Source organism: Myotis nattereri (genome assembly GCF_964212035.1).
Source record: "Myotis nattereri genome assembly, chromosome: 10".
NCBI classification, from domain to species: domain Eukaryota; kingdom Metazoa; phylum Chordata; class Mammalia; order Chiroptera; family Vespertilionidae; genus Myotis; species Myotis nattereri.
Genome location: NC_138085.1, coordinates 57704842 through 57724793, shown reverse-complemented (window position 1 = coordinate 57724793; position 19952 = coordinate 57704842). Strand labels below are relative to the sequence as shown.

Genomic DNA, 19952 nt, shown 5'->3' with positions numbered 1-19952 from the left:
CCTCCCCCTCCCCCTCCTCTTCCCCCTCTCCCTCCCCCTCTCCCTCCCCCTCTCCCTCCCCCTCTCCCTCTCCCTCTCTTTCTCTCCCCAGCTGGTCATATTATTGTTTTGAAAAGGATGAAAATTCTTTCCAGGCTGAAACTTACCTTTTGTACACATTGGCATATTAAAAACACACGTATATATTTTTAAAATAATACAACAATGTGTGAAATAGAAAGATAAAATGCTTTCCTTACAGATGTAATTGCAGTTACTGGTTCCCTAAAAGTCATCTGTTCATCTGACTTCCAAGGATCTCACAAACACTTGGGGAGCCCCTAGTGCCCTATTTCTTGGCCTTCGGGGGAAGTGGCTACACTGCCACTCAGGATCCTGGCACAGAATATTAGAAGGTAGTTCACTAATGACACAAAGTGCATTAAGAACTTTCCCAGAAGTCAGATGGAATAACTCAAGCTCATTAAAAAAACGTGATTGTTCCAAGAAAATGAGAAGTCATCTTATGCTCAGCGTGGGACTGAATGGAGCTGCTTCGCATAGTTCTCAGGGAAGATGCATATCTTCCTGGATTCAGCCTCCTTCCTGTCTTTTTCTTTCGGCAACAAAAGCCTTGCCAGGCAATAACTAGCTTTATTGATGCGTGAGCTATTCTGTCCTTCTGAACAGATGTTGCATCACAGGAGACCATCATTCAAAGAGCAATTTTAAATACTTGAATCACACCACAGCTTCATACATTATTAACACGATTCCATGTTGTGATTCTGAAATGCAAAGATGAGCCATGAGAGAAAAACACAGAACCAGGGAGAAATTTAAATGGTGAGATTCCAAAGTTACCCGGATGAAAAACGAGTATCCTGTTATGAGAGAGATGATTAAATGAAAAACCAAACGGTCCTCCACTGGATTTTGTTTTTCTCTACTTACAGAATTAGACTTTCAAAACTCAGTCCCATGAAAGAATTTCTTCCCACTGTGTGGATGTGTATATTGTCTTGAACATCTCTAGAAGAAAGTGCAGATGGATTAGATGTTTAGTTAGCTCCACTCACGTGACTCTCCCACTTTTAGTTACTCGGCATAACGTAGTCTTTAGCTGAGGTAATATTTCAATCATTATATCTGAACAATGATGAGTTCAAAGTTTGGGAAATAAATGACATCTAAGTTACCTTTATTATATTAGTTATTAACAATGGAATTATATACATGTAAGATGTTCTTTTTATAAGTTTTCTCAGCTAATTTCACTGTGTTAAGGTCCTAACATTTATTGTTCTTGTCTCCACAGCTGGTGTCTGCTCAAATATGACAAAACACCTAAGCTGACCTTTCAGCTCCATCCCAAACTCTCCCATTCACCTTAGTTGGGCCTTCGTCTTCCTCCCACCTCCATCCCCTTCTTATGCCAGTTTCTTGTTTTCTGTTCTCCTGGGGTCACAGGAAAATGTTATCATTGGTTTTTCTCTCCTGAACAAAAGGCTGGAGAAAGTCTCATTTTTCTGTCTTCCCTGTGGGGTCTGATCTAACATATAAACGTAGAAGTAGTAAATTGCTCAGAATAATCTGAGAAATTTTGGGAGATTCTCTATCTTTCTTTGTCCCTCTGGATCTCCATTTCCTCTCCTTCCTCCTTAGTTACCTATGTACCCCCCCCCGCCACCATTTCCATTTCCTTCTGGGTCTGTTCAGATTCTTACAACTTCACATTATACATTGCCTTTCTCCTCCTCTTTCAAAGTCAGGTGCCTTGAGAAAAGGCAAATACATTATGTCACTAATATAGTTTGAATTTTTTGTCAGGTGGTTTCTTTAGTCCTGGAACAGCATGGGCATTCTGGGGGGAAGAAGAAAGGATGGTGGAAGACAGGGACGTTTCAGGGGAAACCATATACCAGGCACTAAATAGCAAAGGCAGGAGAGACTGCTTGGTTTGCTACAAGCTGGCTCTGTTGACACCTGTCCTATTGAGGAGCCTGCTGACTTCCTCCAGACTGAGATTAGAGGCCTTTAGGTAAAACCAAGGCCACTCGCTGTTTGCCTTCCTAGCTCTGCTCGCCAAAACAACATAATTGGAAGATGCAGACTAAACAATGCATAATACAGGCTCAGAGGCTGATGGGCAAGACAGCTCCCAAGTAAAGTGTTGGTAACCACTCAAGGAGAAACTTACAGTAGAACCTTTTGGAGAGATTGAATCTTGTGAACAGTTGGAAAGTGCTTAATACCCGTGTTGGATATTAACCTAGAGAGAGAGAGAGAGAGAGAGAGAGAGAGAGAGAGAGAGAGAGAGAGAGAAAATGAGAATGAGGTAAAATAAAACTGGCTATTTTAACAATTGCTAAAGTATAAGCTTTTTATGTTTAAAATATTAATTTTGAGCTATTAGAAAAACGTACCAGAAAAATCCCATAATATATATGAATCATACTTACATTTTCTATTTTAAGGTTTTAACTAAGGCCTAGTGAGCTATTGAATCCTTAGAGAAGAGAAACTTGCACCTCAGGCACTCAGGGGCTAGTATGCCACAATGCAGACTTTTTTTTTTTTTTAAGATTAAGAAGTCAGTATGATCCAAAAGATTAACCAAAGAACTTATATGCATATATTCATAACCAATGGACACAGACAATAGTATGGTGAAGGCCCGGGGTGGAGGGCAAGTATGGGCCACAAGGAGTCAATGAGGAAAAAGGGGACATCTGTAGTACTTTCAACAATAATGATTAAAACCTAACCAAAGTGTGTGCTTTTCAACTAGATAACAAAATTTTCCCAAATCATTTTTTGTTTCTAATCTCCTCATATTCTTTGGAGAACTGTCTCTTCTCCATTCCAAATTATTCAGTTGAGATTAGAGCATGAGTTCCATGCCTCTCCACAGCAGGGTATGCATGTAACTGTCTCCTGGGAAAAGGTTGGAGTCTGGTTAGAGTCGAGTTGGTATATATTTGATAATATGAGTTCAGAGAGTTTGATTTGGGGGGAATGAAACAGGGAGGGAGGAAAGATAAGTAATACCAGGATAAGGTATTGAGTTGGCCACCACAATTGGTGACTGGTACTTAATGCCAAGGACTTAATTTAGAAGTTTTCAAAAAGGATCTCAGAACTGTTCCTCTGAGTAAGGGACAAGGGAAAGCATTTATCTATAGACTACTATTTCCTGTTGGTCCAATGTGTCCTGATGGTCTTAACTCTCTGCTTCTGCCTCGCACACTGAGAGTGTCCAGTGAGTTCCTACTGGGTATCTTAGAGTGGTATGAAAGAGTGGTAATCCCCAGGATAGAGTGGTATACAAGGCCAGCCTGGGTGCTGTTCAGTTTGTACCTGCTTTGCGCTGGTTGACATTTGGGTGGAGCTGGGTGCCACAGCAGTCGTGGAGAAGGCTTTCAAGTGACATCTGAGAGTTGTCTGACACACTGTTCCTCAGCGTTTCCCTCACTCTTGTGAGTTACTCAGAATCCTTCCCATACCTCCCCGCTCCCGTTTACCTTTCCTGTGTGTGGCTTCCTAAGCCAGAGTTGGTCATGATTGCTTCAGTCTAAAGAACCTTCACTGGTGCTCTCATCATTGTGAAGGATTGTGTCTTTGGGGGCTTATGGTTTTAGAGTAGTCTTTGGTGTCTTGTTCTCTGTATTTAAAGAGTCAGGGAATTCTTCCTATGGGCACCCTGTAATGGTTCTCAAATCTTTTGGTCCCTCTTCATTCCCAATGATCTATATAGAACCCATCTTGCGCAATTCTTCTTTTGATTATGTACTTCAGCCACTCTTGAGATGGTCTTCCAATGCTTTTTATTTGGGGGAAGGGATTGTTAACATGCTATACCTAGCACCTGCGAATTTATTTCTGTTCCTGGAATTTTGCCTTTTCTAAAATGTCATAGCAGTACAGTTATATATTGTGAAATTTTTGAATCTGGCTTCTTTCACATAGTATAACGCACTTGAGATTCTTCCATGTCGTGGTGTGTTCATTGCATTTTATTGTTGAGTAGTAGTCCATTGCATTGATATACCATGCCCTTCATCATGAAGGGCACATAGGTCGTTTCTACTTTTTGTGGTTATATAAAAAAAGCTTTTTAAACATTTGTGTACTGTGGGAGGAGGGAGGAGAGGGAAGGAAAACATTTTTATTGGGTAAATAACTGTGAGTGGGATTTCTGGCTAGTATGGTAAGTGAATGCTTAACTTTGTTAGAAACTGCCAAACTGATCTCCAAAGTGGCTGTACCATTTTGCTTTCCCACCAGCAATGTATAAGAGTTCTAGTTATTCTATATACTTTGGTTATTTTAAAAAATATATTCTTTGAATATAAAAGTAATATCTATTTACAGTGAGACTTATGGAAAAATTTGGGAACATCTTCAGAAGAAAGTAAAAATCATCTTTAGTTTCACTACTGAGAGATAACTTCTGTTAACCTTTGGAGTTTGATGTGTCATCAGAACAATTAGCTTTCATGGTTGCTTTCTATAACCTCTGCAATTCTACTCATTCCCAACAGAAACATTGCCATAACTAAATACTTACTAGCTTGGCACAGTCCTACTCCACATTTGTTATTTAATCATAGCAGCCTTTTATTTTTAGATCTCTTCTCATGTGTCTATGTAACATTTCCTTAATGAAACATCAAAACAAGGATCACATTTAATATTTTCTGACAATCTATTAAATCTGTGTGTAGATTTGGAATGCATTATGTGTTCATAAAATATTGAGTTAATTGGTTGATGTTTCAAAGATGTTTCTTGCTTTTTATTTTTACCAAGAATGTATCAAAATCCTAGTTAACATACTTGTCAGGTATCACTGCTACTTGGAGTAATTAATCTTAAACAGGGGCAGGGAGGTTTGGAGGTCAGGGATCAGGAGAACCAACATGCCAACTCTGGCCTAAACTGGACACAAGCCATTTCATATCTCTGGACTGGAAAGGTTGTGGACTGAGTAATATCAAGTTAGACACCTCTGTGCCCTGTTTCACATCCTGCCTGGTTTCCTGCCTCCTGTCTCACACTTTCATAACTGGGCCCATTTAACTCATACTCAGCTCAAACTTGGCTCAGTCTCCATGGAAACCAGACTCCTTAGCAATCAAGGGGAATTTAATGAGCCCAAGGGCAGGATTTTAAAGAGTTCATCCCTATTAGCCTAGCTGCATATTCTGTTTTGACCTGATATTCTGGTTTAACAATTGGGCCCTGGTCCTATTCTCAAGGCAAGTAGCAGAGCCTCAAAGCTAGCAGTTCTGGTGCTAGAGGATTGGGTTCAAGTCCTGGCTATACCACTTTTTAAGATGTATGGCCTTAAGGGGATACCTGAAGCTTTTAGCTCCTTCACCTTGTTTCCAGGGAAATGATGAATTTACCCTACAGGAGAACTTAGCACCACATCCAACGTCATGCTCCAGCCTTATATTCCATTTGCCATAACTGAGACCCATCTGATATCCGTTTTTCCCTAGGAGCATGACCTTGCTTTTCCTTAGTTCTTTTGGGTACTGCAATGCTGTTTCTAGATCTGGTTCTTCATCGTCTCCATGGGCCTTCCATGATGCCTGAGTGGTTTGGCTTGTTATCTGCTGCCTGATGCTCCTTGTGTCTTTTTGGAACCACTGACAGCCACAGCTAAGTCTCCCAGATTCTTCCTTCCTCTTTTCTCTAACTTATTCCTCTTCCTTCTGTTAAACCTGCCTCTATCCACCTTTTTCTGTCTGATTCTGTTTAGTCTCTGGGTCCTGATCATATCATCACCTAGAGGTTTGTTGGCCATCTCAAGGGCAATTACTACAAAGACTTGACAAAATTGAAAGTGATTTACACATTTTTAAAACAAACATACAAGTGATACAAATTTATTGACTTTTTCTGTGATGAAAAATGGTTGTCAAATAGTGTTAAAAGACAGATATTTTCAATTAGACATATTTTATTTGTATCTTTAAGTGAAAGGTGATGTATCAACGAGGAGGAATAAAACAGCATTTAAAAGAAATCTGTGGCATAAAAAGCATTTTTAAAAATGCATGGAAATGGTTAATTCATTGCTGAAAATAATGCATGTCATCATTTATGAACACTTTTGCATATTTTTAAAAACAAGGAAATACAACTTTATAACCTATTTAAGTTTTTATTAGGTTTTGCATACTTTCATGAGAATTATAAAAGTGTACATCTTATGGATTGTTGGTAAGAACATCTGATTGACATTAGGAAAGAAAATATACTAGCTAACTTTCATAAAAATATTTGCATAAAAGTTTAGGAGTTGAACACTAAGCATGAGTCAAGGATGAGCTATAGGCTTGCATTCCATTGTATCTACTTATTTCAGTGAAGTTTTGTTCTCAGCTTTGACAGCCATTGAAATCTAGTATTGATATGACCTGTGAATTGCTTTTATCAGTGTTAAACAAAGGATCCTATATAATAAAAGCCTAATATGCTAAGTGTCAGGTCGTCCAGTTGTCCTTTCAACCAATCAAAGCATACTAAGTGTCTGGTTGTCTGTTCAACCAATCAAAGCATAATATGCTAATGATATGCTAAGGCCGCTCAACTGCTCGCTATGACATGTACTGACCACCAGGGGGCAGATGCTCCAACTGGTAGGTTGGCTTGCTGCTGGGGTCTGGCCAATTGGGACTGAGCGAGATGGGCCGGACATGCCTTGGAGCCCTCCCACAGTCCCTCCCCAGTTGGCCAACCTCCCACATCCCTCCCAAGCCCTGACTGTGCACCAGTGGGGTCCCTTGACCTGGCCTATGCCCTCTCGCAATTTGAGCTGAGGTGCCCCCTTCCCCACCACGCCGAGTGCAAATTTCGTGCACTGGGCCTCTAGTTAAAAATTAATGAAGCACATCCTATGACATTGATTTCTTTAAAGTCTTGTTACTATAACAAATGTAGTGAAAGTAAAATAGGCTTTTTGTGCCATATAAAATGGCATATGAGGCAAGATGTAAATGTAAAAGCATATTATTTAATTCATTTTTATTTATACTTTACAATATTATTTTTGTGTATATTTTGTAATGCACACATTTATACTGCAATTGCATGTGCATCTGCTTATAAATAAATACAATTATTTTGGGACAAGTTTTCTTTTCTTTCTTTCTTTTTTTTTTTTTTTTTTTTTTGCTGATGGGGTGAGGAATCAAGACTAAATTGTCCAATGCACAGTATGTTTTGCTTGGGAAGATAAGCCTGAGATTCTGAAGGGCTGCCAGGAGGAAATGGTAATAGATTTGTGCTGCGATGCTCTGGAAAGTAGGATTAATAATAATAATGGCCAACATTTATTGAACACTTCCTCTGCACCAGGCACCGCGCCACGCACTTAACATTGATTATTTTATTTATTCCTCTCCTTTACCTTAGGAGACAGGTATCATTACCATCCTCATATCAGAGTGGAGGGGGCCCAGCTTAGTGAGCTCAGGTATTTTTGGATGGCCCCCTTTAGATTACAACCTGGAGAGGTAAGGTCAGAGGCTCTGAAAAACTTCTCTGTAGTTGTACAGAATACATTAGTCACAGGATGAGATCCCTACTCCTAGCCCAACCATTAAACTCTACACATACCATGTCTGGGTAAAAAGAAACCATGTTCTTTAATGGCCAACCAAATCAAAAGGAAATGAAACTGAAGATGAACCTTTGATAAAAGGTGTGTTTTTTAATGTACAAAAAGAAGTTTGTGTTGGGCTATTTTGCAGCTCTCACTATTGGTTATTTGTTCTTTCAGCTTGGAGCATGCTACAGGATCCCTTTGGGGCTAGGGTGGATCTCAGTGTATCAGGATGTCCGAGTTTTCCTTGACATACCAAACTATGAGAGGTGCTACATTCCAGGTTTCTGGCATCCAGTTGCACAATTTTTAACCGCTCATTCCTATTGGACATGAAAACAGTATAGAGACCTTGTGAGAAGGGTTTCTGGAGACAACTGTGAATTTGCCCTTCCTACCATGGGGAAAGGTGGGAGCTGCTTCACTTGGTTGAGAGAAGGACTTTAAGAAGACCAGGTGGCAAGGTGCATGGCTGTCCCCTCCTGTTTGGGGGGCCCAGTGACCAGTATCTGACTTGGGCCCAAGCAAGAGGCTGGCTAAGGTGGCAATAGCTTAGTGGACTGCTATTTAGAAAGTAACTGGAGTCCTAGGACCTAGTCACAGTCTGACCCAGCCTCTAACAAGAAAAGACTGGAAAAAAACCTTGCTTCATATTTGTGTAGCATATATGACCCACAGAGTTATTTTAGAGTACCTCATCTGACTTCACAGTGAGTTTCTAAGATGAGCAGAATTATGATTTGCACCTTATAGAGAAGGGAGGCAATGCTCACAGAGAGTAAATGAATTGCCTAAATGCCTAGAATTGAACAAGAAAGAATAACAGTTAATGCTTACCAGTGCCCTTACTTCCATATTAGGCACCATTGTAAATGTCTTTCCTACAATAAAGTCATTTAATTTTGCCCACAACTCATGAGGCAGGTATTATTAGCTCCATTTTGTATATGAGGAAACTGAGGCTTAGAGAGTTTCAGTTAACTTGTCTCTTAGAAGGTGGAAGAAAAAAATCTAGGCATTCTGGTTCCCATGCCTCTTGCTGATTTCTTTCCATTATACCACATTGGCCAACAAGGACTTTCAAAACCTAAAGATCTCTCCGGGTTAGACCTATGCTAACAGAGCGTTGCCAAGTGCTACTCTTTTGAGACCTTCCTGGATGCTGATGTAAGAATAACTTTAATCAAACTATTAATTCGTGGTAAGCAGTTACTTTTAAATTACATAGGGGAGTTGCTGAAGAGTTAATATTTTAAACAGTTTGCACACCCTTCCCCAAACTCATTTCTAACATTAATTATTTAGAAAGCTACTTCTTAGGTATATTTCAATTTAGCCTGTGTAGGTGCTCACAGGTCCTAAATGGCAAACGCGAATGAAGTGTCAACATTGTGCTCAGAACACTGGGTCCACTTGCATAAGTGTCATCCACACCCTATGCCTCTCCAGGTATGTGGTGTTGAGAGCAGGACGTACTGGGTGGGAGTCAGACATTACTGTCTTCAGTTCTCGGTTCTATCAAATACATAATCTCCGAATTTCAAAAAAATCCTCATTTGTGAATCAGGAAAAATACAGGCCTCACTGTTTTGGAAGACTGGAAGATGAGATGAATTGTGTGAATGAGATACCTAGTGTAGGGTCTGCCATTTAGTAAGTAGATGCTCAACAAGTACCATTTTCCCTGCCCTCCTGCCCCAAGATCATTTCTTAAGTCCATTCTGTGAGTTTGGGCAAGTCAGTCATCTCCAAACCTCAAGTTTCCCATCTGTAAAATGGAGCCATCCATAAATATCCCACAGGGCTTTTAAAAGTCTACATAAGTTAATACAAAGTGAAAGTACTTCCTAAATTATGATTCTGTTCCCTATCCCTACACCACCCAGCAATGCCTTGAGCGATTAGTAGGGCTTGAACTCATTTGCTGTTTTGAACTTTTAAAGTTCTCCCACTCTGACTCATCTCCTCCCTTTCTTACATTGGCTTGAAGGACAGAGAGTCATTCTTTTTCTCTCCACTTCACTCAAGGCCCAAAGAAGCCTGGTTCCTTGCTTACAAGTTCTCACAAGCAGGGGAAGGGCTGAGACCTGGGTGTGTGGCTCTCCTGTAAGGAGAAGAGCTTCTGGTGTCCTACCCAGTGAATCTGTGTTCTGGTGGCTGCTGTGGTTTGACTCTTGTCTAGAGAGACTGCGCTGGGTGAGCTTTGTGAGAGAGGCTGCTGCCTAATTTCTTCCAATGCACGTCTCCCATACATCCTGCTCCCTCTTCCTAGCACTACTATCTTTGAATCCCCAATTCATCGCCTCTAGAACTAGACATTATTTGTGGGGTGTTTGGTGTGGGTTAGCTCATGATTAAATGGCAGCAGATTGTACAATATCTGCTGGAAATGAAAATTCTCTTCCTTAGAGCATTTGCCGCTTCAGTGTTCACATGCTGTAACGCCCCAAGATATTTCTCTAAAAACAGCAGCTGCTACCCTCCACCACCCGAATAGAAAAGTTCAACCCAAACACGTTCCCATTGATGGCTCCCTGTGTGGGAGCTGACCTGTGGCAGACCCTGTACTGTGACATAGATTTTGCTTTAAATTAGAGGTCAGTGGAATCACGTGGTGACTTCTGTCACTTCATTGCCCTCAGTCCTGAGCCAGCTGGACCGCATTCCTCCTGCAGCCGGGCCATGGAAAAGACAGAGCACATCTTCCCAGATGGACAGACTGACTTTGGGAGCATTCGGCTAGAATATGCCTGTGTTCACACCCATTGTGAAGGGTAAAGCGGAGGAGATGAATGAGGGCAGAGAGGAAAATAATGGGTCCCTCAATAAGTGTGGCAGAGGATTTGAGAACAGGTGCATGAGAGGTCTAGATCACAGCCAGGGTCTTCTGGAAGAAAAACATGAATAGTTGAGGGTCTTTTTTGTGCCTGGCACTGGGAACATAGAGATGAAGAAAACCTGGTCCTGACCCTGGTGTGGCACAGAATCTGGTAATTGGAGTTGACACCCTCCCCCCTCTCATTGTCCAGCCTACCCCTGCAGCCCACTGTACTTCCCAGCCTCCTCTGGCCCATCTCTGTTTCAGAGTCTGCCTTCATCCCTACAGAGATGTGGCTGATAGTTCCTGTATTCGCTCTAAATCTTAGTGTGTGGCCTCTCCCAGGGATAACTGCAAATCTGAAAGGGCCTGGAAGGACAATACAGCCATAGAAAACTCCCAGCATGGAGGCTGCAGTGGTGGAAGCAGCAGCAGCAGTTTATTTTCCACGGGGGCTGTGATTCTCCTGACTCCCCTTCGGATCCTGCTCACTGAGCTGTCTTCCCTCCTGCCTGTGCCTGAGGCAGGCGGCCAGGATTTGTGATTTGCCTCTCCAATGCCCGCCGGGGGCTGCCTGCCTCCTAAGCCTGACCTCTACATGCGGGGCCTCTACGGCCCTGCTGGGGCTGGCTGTGCTCATCTGTGAGGGACCGAAGTGGCAGGGGTTCATCCTCCCATTCCTTTAGCTCCAGGAGTTGAGCTTTGGAGAGTAACTGGTAGCTGGTTTAATGTGCCCATAGGATCTCAGCTGGAATCCTGGAGAGGAGCCTGATCTGGGAAATAGTGATCTACAAGATGCTGGATCCTCCTGTCTCGGGGAGGGGCTTTTTCCTTCCATACTGGGTCTGAATATGCTGAACTCAGGACAGACAGCGACACTGGGAGTCCCAGGTTGATGAAGATGACAATTAGACACAAGGCTTAAAGAGGTCATCGAGGATGTAGAGTCCATTTTCCTCATCTGGCTAACCTCATGAAACATATTCTGTTATTTCCATTTTGCAGATGAAGAAACTGAGACTTAAAGGGTTTAGTCCATCATTGTCTGGGGGTGATACTAGCAACGAGGAAGAAATTGGGCTGATTTTACACAGCTAATCTGAGACTCCTTTCTCTCTGAGCCTTCTCTAGGCTTGTCCTTATATCTGATTTCTGTTGATGACAGAGACAGATCTTATTTCAAAATAATTGAGCTGAGGATACACCTACCTCATAAGAAGGTGTAGCCTGAGAAAATATAATTCAGAGACTCTGCAGGTGGGTGGAGTAGATGGTTACCTATATGCTATATGAGTGGCTCCTGTAGGGACTTACCTCTCTCTCTCAGAGCCCCTTGCCTGGGAGTCTATCATGATCAGTTCTCGGGCTTAGCATTGCTTTTTCCAAGCTTCATTTTTTAAAATACAAAATCCCCTGGAAAGAATATCAAAACCTGAACATATTGATGTGAGTTAATGGATCAAATAATTATCTTGCAGATGGAAAAGACCTGGTCTTCTTGCAGGAGAAGGCATACTGGGCAAGTTAGAGGAACAAGGACGAGAGGTTACTGGCCTAAAAATGTCACCTTCTTTCAGATTAGGCCCTCCGACAAGAGGAGGTCCTGCCCTCTTTGAACTGACATGCTCAGGCTAAAATCTCGTCCTGAACTTTAGTGTTCCAGAAGGGAAATCTGGCCATATTTTCCTGGAGTTGACAATGGCAGGCAAAGTTGGCTGTGCTAGATAGATTACTGATAAAAGAAGCAATTGTATAATTTCCATTGTGCCCTAACATCCTTGTAGTCATGACAACATGTTTAGATACTTATAATGCTGACAACCAGGGAGGTGGTTAATAATATCTTCCCAATCATCACAGTCCCTGTGTAAGATGGCTTCTGGCCCAGACTGACTTCTTGATGAGTGCTGTCTGCAGATGATTCTGTGTGGAAAACACTGGGGTTTATGAGATGTGAGTGGGCAAAAATCACTGCAGTCACTTGGTCCGTGTCTGACATAGAGGTGAATCATATACCAGTGATAGTTGTGTGGAAATGTGTTTCCCATTACTTTTCTATTTCTCCAGATGCCACCATTAATGTACCCCTGGATTATGGCCACTTCCTCTGAGCAGGACTCCCTTGAGTGTGTCTATACCCTGCCAGTAGTCAATCCACAGCCCAAGTCACTGTCACCTTGCCACTCTTCTACTCAAGAATCTCTATGGCTTTCTCTTTCCTACTGAATTGGACCTAAATGCCTCTGTATTAATGTTTTTCCAATCTTACCAAACCCAAAACCCAACCTATCCAAATATAGTCATACTTATTTCTCTCCAGTGCACACCTTTAAAAAAATTTTTATTGTTGAAAACACTACATATGTCCCATTTTTATCACCTCCAGCCTGCCCCCACCCCATGTCTTCACCACCCTATTGCCTCTGTCCCTGGGTTATGCATATATGCATGCCTTTTTAGTTGGGACCCAGTTTCTCCCCATCCTCTGCCTATTCTATAATGGTTCTTTCACATTTTTGTTTTTACTCAACTATTTTTTTCCACAGGAAGTTTCTCCTTCCTTACTATCTTTTTAAATTTTGTCTATCCTTCAAATTGCAGCTTAGTTCACTTTATTATCAAGAAGCTTTTTCTGATGAGTCCAGCCAAGGCATTGGGTTAGTACTCTTGTCTATTACCAGTACCACACAGCTCTACAGATGTGTTATTATTTTCAGGGGTTAATGGTTGATAGTCTTTTCCCCCCAGAAGACTGTGTTCCTTGAGGTGAGCCAGAGCTGTCTACAGATGTCTGCTGTATCTCTCACAAGGCCCTCCATCCTTTCTCAACCACCCTTTCTAAGGCATCACTCTCCGCTTTCTTTGCTTTATTTTTCATTATACCATTTTCACCACATGACATTATTTAGCATTATTTATCTCCTCAAACAGTAAGCTCCATAAGGGTAGGGGCTCCATTTGTCTTGTCATCTTTTGTACAGCCAGCATCCACAACAAAGCCTCGGATGTACTATGACTTCAATAAATGAAAGTTGACTGAACAAATGAGTTTGCATTCATTGGCCAATTCACATCCAAAATGATGCAGAAATGGGGAGGCACCAACCCTTTCCACCATGTGTGTGGCTGCCATAACATATAAAATTTAACTCCAGTATATATCCTTTCCAAGCCACCATAGAAAGTGTTGCTGAATAAATAGCTAATGTTTCAGTAATACCGTCTGTAGGGCACTGCACATTCCTTTCAGAAGAGCCCACTGACCAGGGACCACAGGCTTACATCTATAAAATGCATACTGTGCTGCTTACTCGTCGGATTGCTGTGAGGTTTAAATGCAATAAAGTATGATTTAAAAAAAGCATTAAATTATAAATCAACATAAACATGGGAAGCATTAGCTAACCAGCTGGCAGTGTGAAGAACTGAACTTTATTTTGATGGAGATGGTAAGAGAGATTGTGGACCACAAGGTTGGAAATAACAGTACAGGGAAGGTAGGAGCCCTCCATTAGAACTCTGCAGGATAATGTACTGTTGTTTTTTGGAAGGATGTTTATGGATATCTCAGGAGTTCAGTAAGAAGGATGCCTTTGTTCTTAGAAAAATACAAATGATGTATTTCCATGTTTGAATGCTGATCAGTGGATCCTATCCAAAAGAAACAGTTAAAGAGGCCTTCGCCAAAACTGGTTTGGCTCAGTGGATGGAGCGTCGGCCTGCGGACTGAAAGGTCCCAGGTTCGATTCCGGTCAAGGGCGTGTACCTGGGTTGCGGGCACATCCCCAGTGGGAGATGTGCAGGAGGCAGCTGATCGATGTTTCTCTCTCATTGATGTTTCTAACTCTCTATCTCTCTCCCTTCCTCTCTGTGGAAAATCAATGAAGTGTATTTAAAAAAAAATAAAGAGGCCTTCAAAATCTTATAAATATTGGAAAGGGAAGGAGATACTACCATCATCACCATGATTATCATTACTGAATTAATTCCTACAACAGTCTCAAAAGGTAGGTATTATTATTCCTTTAAGAAGAGGGGAGAACTCAGGTACAAAGAGATGAAGTTCCTTACAGGGGCTCCCTTAGCTAATAAATCAACAGGGCCAGGAATTTAATAAGAATTGCTAACATTTACTGAGAATTTTCTAAATGTCAGTCATTCTTCCAAGTACTTCATTTAATGCAAGTACTTCATTTAATACAAAGATGCAGACAGTGTTATTCCCAAGTTAAAGAAAGTAAGACTGAGACTTAGAGAAGTTAAGCCAATTTTCCAAAGTCACACAATTAGCAAGGGCAGAAGCTGCCACCTGGCCCAGACAGGTGGCAGTGGAACCTGTGTGTTTCCTTGCTACTGTATACTACCTCCCCAGTCTCTGCCCTTCGTGCCTTTGCCATACAATGTCCAACAAATGCTTTTATAACAAGAAAAGTTACTTTCATTATCCCCACAAACCAAATGAAAGAGGAATGAAGGAAAGACAGAATAGAATTTAGGGGCAGGAAAGAAATAGCCTGAATTGCTGAGATGAGTCCCAGTGAAAGAATCTCCAGGAATTATCCCCAACTGGAGAAAGTAGAGGGCGTGGTTGCCCTTAGCAGATAGCCTAAGGAGGTCTGACAGGCCCACATGTGAGTGGAAGGTGATCATCAGTTAGATGGGGCCTACCAGTGTGTGTGAAGGGTTTGCTAAGATGGGATTATGGTTTATTGAGTAGCAAAAAGCAACATCCAGCTGCCTGAGAATTACATTGACAGGATGCAAAGGCAAGAGAATATTGTATGAACCTTATTTATAGATCAATAGGTAATCTTTCATACACAAAAGGTCAGCTTCAGGAAGGTGGAGTGATAAAGAGAGAAACATTGCCTGCAAGTACAATATTGATGTAAAAAAATTCATCCAGGTGAATTCCTTGATATATATTTCTTTAGTCAAAGTACATTTCTTTATTTATGAGTGTTTTCCCTAACCACTTTGGGTTCCTCAGTGAAGTATGAAGGCAGTAATGAAGAATACTGATTTCTGGTTGTCTTGAATACTGTGCCATAAAATGATCAACATCAAATGGAAGAAAAACATTTCTCAGTGTGCGTGTGCAGCAATTAGGATGCTCAGGTCAAATGACAACTCACCCCTACGCCTTCTAATTTCCTGCTTTGGTGGCTGTAATGATAGGCATTTATCCTGGCTTAAGGAAATAAACAACTCCTCAGTTCTACTGGTCCCTCTGATTTCTTCATCCATTTTGTGTGTGTGTGTGTTGTGTGTGTGTGTGTTTTCTTTTCTTTTAGCATGTACTTCATCATCCAAAAGAATATCTGAAATCGTTGTTGTCTACCTCTGTCTGGTTGCTGGATGGTAAAGTTATTTATGACTTCTGCTCAGACACTAAGTGTGGAAGGAAGCTTACCTGGGCTTTGTTTCCATGATATAAGCTTTCAGAGTAGAGGACCAATCATGAATTTAGGTGATTCCTCATTGCAGTTGGGAAAATATTTCTGAATCTTGAATAGATACATTGCTAATGTCTTTGGATTCTTAGGGTCACTGGATGCCACATCCTGGGGAGGAGTGTGCAGGTGGGAGAGGTCCATCTTGGGAAATAAGTGAAAAAGGCTTAAGATGAACAACCCTTTGTCTCACCTTCCTGATGCAGATTTGCATGGCAGTGGATGTGACAGACTTTTGGACACTGTAGAATTATGTAAGGATTTTTTTTGGAGCAGTCATGGAAGGTCCTTTGACAATGACAGAACTCCAAGCTGCTTACTAACTCTTTTCTCTTCCCAGTTAGAAAGCACATTTTAAATGCTCTGTGAACAATATTCTCCTCTCAGGAAAGGATGGAGCTGGAGTCGGTCACCTCCAGCTTTGTCTGAATGTGATAGGGAGCCAGATGGGAATGGGGACTACTCAACACCTCCGTGTGAGAAAAGGACACCAAGGAGAGGCTGGACGCGATGACAGATGACACAGATTTCAGCCTCTTCCAGAGTCAAAGTCACACCTTTGTCCTCTGAGTTCTGCCAAAGTTTCCTCTTCTTCTATGCCCACATTCTTCCTAGCTCCTCCCCAGACTCAGGCCCCTAGAGAAAAGGCCAAGGGTCCTTGTTAATAAGAATGAATGGTGCTGGTCACAAGTGGGGGACAATATTGGGGTCAAATTCTGCATCAATGATTGTTTTTTGAAAATGTTATTTTGCAATGATTCTTCTTTAATTTTTATGAATTCCTCACCTAAGAATATGTTTTTATTGGTTTAGAAAGAGGGAGGGAGGGAGGGAGGAAGAGAGAGAGAGAGAGAGAGAGAGAGAGAGAGAGAGAGAGAGAGAGAGAGAGAGATCAGTTGCTTCCTATAGACACCCCGATCAGGGATTGAACCTGCAACTAGGTATGTGCCCTGAACAGGAACTGAACCCAAAGCCTTTTGGTGGATGGGAAGACACTCCAACAAACTGAGCCACCTGGCCAAGGCTGCAATGATTCTTCATCTCTTTATTCATCTGCTCCTAGTCTACCATTTTCACTGTTATTCATGCTGTTATTATCATGGGCTATGGAATATGTGTGTGAGGGGGTGGTTTTCTTCTTGGGTTTATCCTCTGTAGCAGTGCTTTTCACTAGCCATATGTGATAGTATGTAAACCGGGGTGCCCCTTTGCATGTCCTAGGGTACTCTTGCTGTTATTGAAGGGTCTGTGCCTCCCAGATTTCAATCAGACTTTTCTAGGAGAAAAGAGAGAAGGAGAGAGGGATAGTAGTTGGGAAGTAAAGGAGGAGGGAAAATGAAATGAAAGAAACTGGGTAGCAGGTACTAATTTATATTTGTATAGTTCTTTACAGTTTGTATACTGAAAAACAATTTTGCAAAATGTTTTTGCAGGCATAGTCTTATTTGGTTTTCACAACCACCCAATTTAAAGATAAGGAAACAAAGTCTTAGAAAAGGTAATAGGCAGTCTAGCTAATAAATATCTGGAATCTAGTCCTTCTGAATATATATATATATATATATATATATATATATATATATATATATATATATTTTCCTTTTCTATACTGCGTAGGCATGTCCCAAAGTTCTCATTTTGAACTCATTCCAACACTCTAGGTAAAAGCTAAAGGTCTTAGCTTTTCAATACTTAACTATTCAACACTTATAGGAATTTCCCTGAGGATGGACTTGTAGACTTCAGTTGATCAGAAATAATCATTCTACAAATGATAGTATATTTTAAAATGTCTTTTGAGAACTTTTTAGTATAAAATATTTTGTAAAAAATGTTTTCATATATAAATCTCACTTGAGGTTCATGAGAGCCATGTACATCCCAGAAGTGCAGTGACTGGCCCAAGAGTAAGTGGTATGGTCAGGATTAAGCCCTAGATTTTCTGAGTCTAAGACCCATACCTTATTTGTTAATCCACATTTCCTCCACTCCTGTGCCTGATCTAGGCTAGCCTCTGCAGAGAGTATAGCAAAGTCCATTTAGGGAGCCAAGACTCCAAACTCTGAAACTAGAAGTGACCATAACCCTAACTCTGAGCAGGACTGCCTACATAATTGAGGGGGTTCAGTGCAACATGAAAATGCAGGCCCCCTTGTTCACAAATGTTTCTTTTAAGACAAAGCAGCAGAGAACTAAACCTAGTCTGAGGTTCTCAGAGTGTGGGGCCCTTTTGAGCACAGGGCCCTGTGCAGCTGCACAGGTTTTGTGCCAACCAAGCAAGTCCTCCAACTGACAACTCATAAGTGGATGACCTTGTTTTTTGTTTGTTTGTTTTTTTCTCAGATCCAGGTCATATGAACTCTCTTCTGTGAAATTGTTTATTCCTTCAGTCAGTCTCCATTCACTATGGCACATAATGGCCTAGTGTTCCTTAGTATCCCTACTAACTCCAGTTCTTTTTTTTAAAAAATATATTTTATTGATTTTTTACAGAGAGGAAGGGAGAGAGATAGAGAGTTAGAAACATCGATGAGAGAAAGATCGATCAGCTGCCTCCTGCACATCTCCTACTGGGGATATGCCCACAACCCAGGTACATGCCCTTGACCGGAATCGAACCCGGGACCTTTCAGTCCACAGGCCGACGCTCCATCCACTGAGCCAAACCGGTTTCAGCCTACCAGTTCTTATAGATCAAAATTTAGGGACAGAGACATAACATCAATAGTAGCTAATATGTATTGAGCATTTACTATGTGACAGATACTGTGCAAAACTTTGTACGTGCTTTAAATTGATTGCCAGCATGGCCTCAATTCTGTCATTCCCTGTGTTCACATACCTGGTGTTGTGACTTCAGCTTTTCCCATCAAGAAGAAGAGTCTGTTTTTGCCCCTCTTGAACCTGGGCTGGTCTCGAATTGCTTTGGCTCATAAAATTCACCAGAAGAGATGGTGTACTAGTTCAGGGGTTAAGTCTCAAGAGGCTTGAAAGCTTCAGCTCTCTCTCCTGGAATCCTAGGCTGCCATGAGGACAAGCCTGTGCTAGCCTGCTGGAAATGAGCACCACTCGGAGGAGAGCTGTCATTTCAACTGAGACCATCCAGATCAGCCAGCCTCCCGCTGACCTGCCAACTATCTGCAGATGCATGAGTGAGCTAAGCTGAAGTCGGGAAAACGAGAGTCCTGTCAGCAGCACCATTCCTCTGATCAACTCACAGCTGAGAGAGGATAAATAGTTGTTGCTTTAAAACTCTTTCTTATAGGGTATTTGGTTATGCATCATGATTATTTAATAAGTAACAGATTTATTATTTCTGTTCTCTCAACAAGGAAACAAGCTTGTTTGAGAAAAATAACGGGCCTAGAAAAATTTGCTCCGTGGCCCACATTCTTGTCTATTATTTTGTGGGCCCATGTCATAGCATCCAGGGCTCTGTCAAGCCCTTGGCTAATTTAAAAGCTATTTAAGTAGAAGAAGCAGTATTTTTGCTGATGGGGGCAAGCCTGAGGGATGGAACTCAAACACCAGGAATCTCTGCTGATCAATACCATGTCTATTATTAACCAAAACTTACAAAATCAAACACTGTAATCAAAGAAAAAATGCAGAACAGAGGAGATGATGCCTTTGAGGTCGAGGTTGCAAGCTAAATGCTAGCAGAAATTTTGGCTGCATCGCATTAACACTAAATTAAGACTGAGTTCGACAAGAGGTCTGTGTGGCAGCCCATTAATGCAAATGGCATTCCTTGTGATGTCTGTTTTAGTAAATGAAAACAAAATGCAATTATATTAGTGAAATTCACTCATTAAACTCAACTAAAGTTCACCAGCAAGTGTCTCTGCATCTCCACTTCTGCCTCACATCTTTGATAAAAAGCAACTGCTTCCCAGAGTAGCAAGTGGACATTTTGCTTAAAAGAGTATTACACACACTTTGATCATAGAGGGGGCACCAGAATTCAGGAGTTCTTACAAATATCGGAGGTTGGGCAGGTTCTGGAAGGCATCAGGGTCAATGTACAGCAGGTTGTTGGCCTTTTCAATTCTTCTGTAAAAGAACATGGACATAATCTCAACAG

The 19952-nt window shown here is 41.5% G+C and overlaps 1 protein-coding gene across 1 annotated transcript in view; it reads right to left on the bottom strand.

Annotated features, from left to right (window-relative positions):
• FSHR (follicle stimulating hormone receptor) overlaps nucleotides 1–19952 on the bottom strand; it is a gene marked incomplete at both ends in the record, with an annotated part of 135592 nt that overhangs the window by 18607 nt on the left and 97033 nt on the right. Inside the window, 3 exons of the mRNA XM_081100752.1 lie at nucleotides 934–1011; nucleotides 2180–2251; nucleotides 19847–19921. Coding sequence (XP_080956878.1) covers nucleotides 934–1011; nucleotides 2180–2251; nucleotides 19847–19921 — 225 coding nt within the window. The remainder of the gene's footprint in view (nucleotides 1–933; nucleotides 1012–2179; nucleotides 2252–19846; nucleotides 19922–19952) is intronic.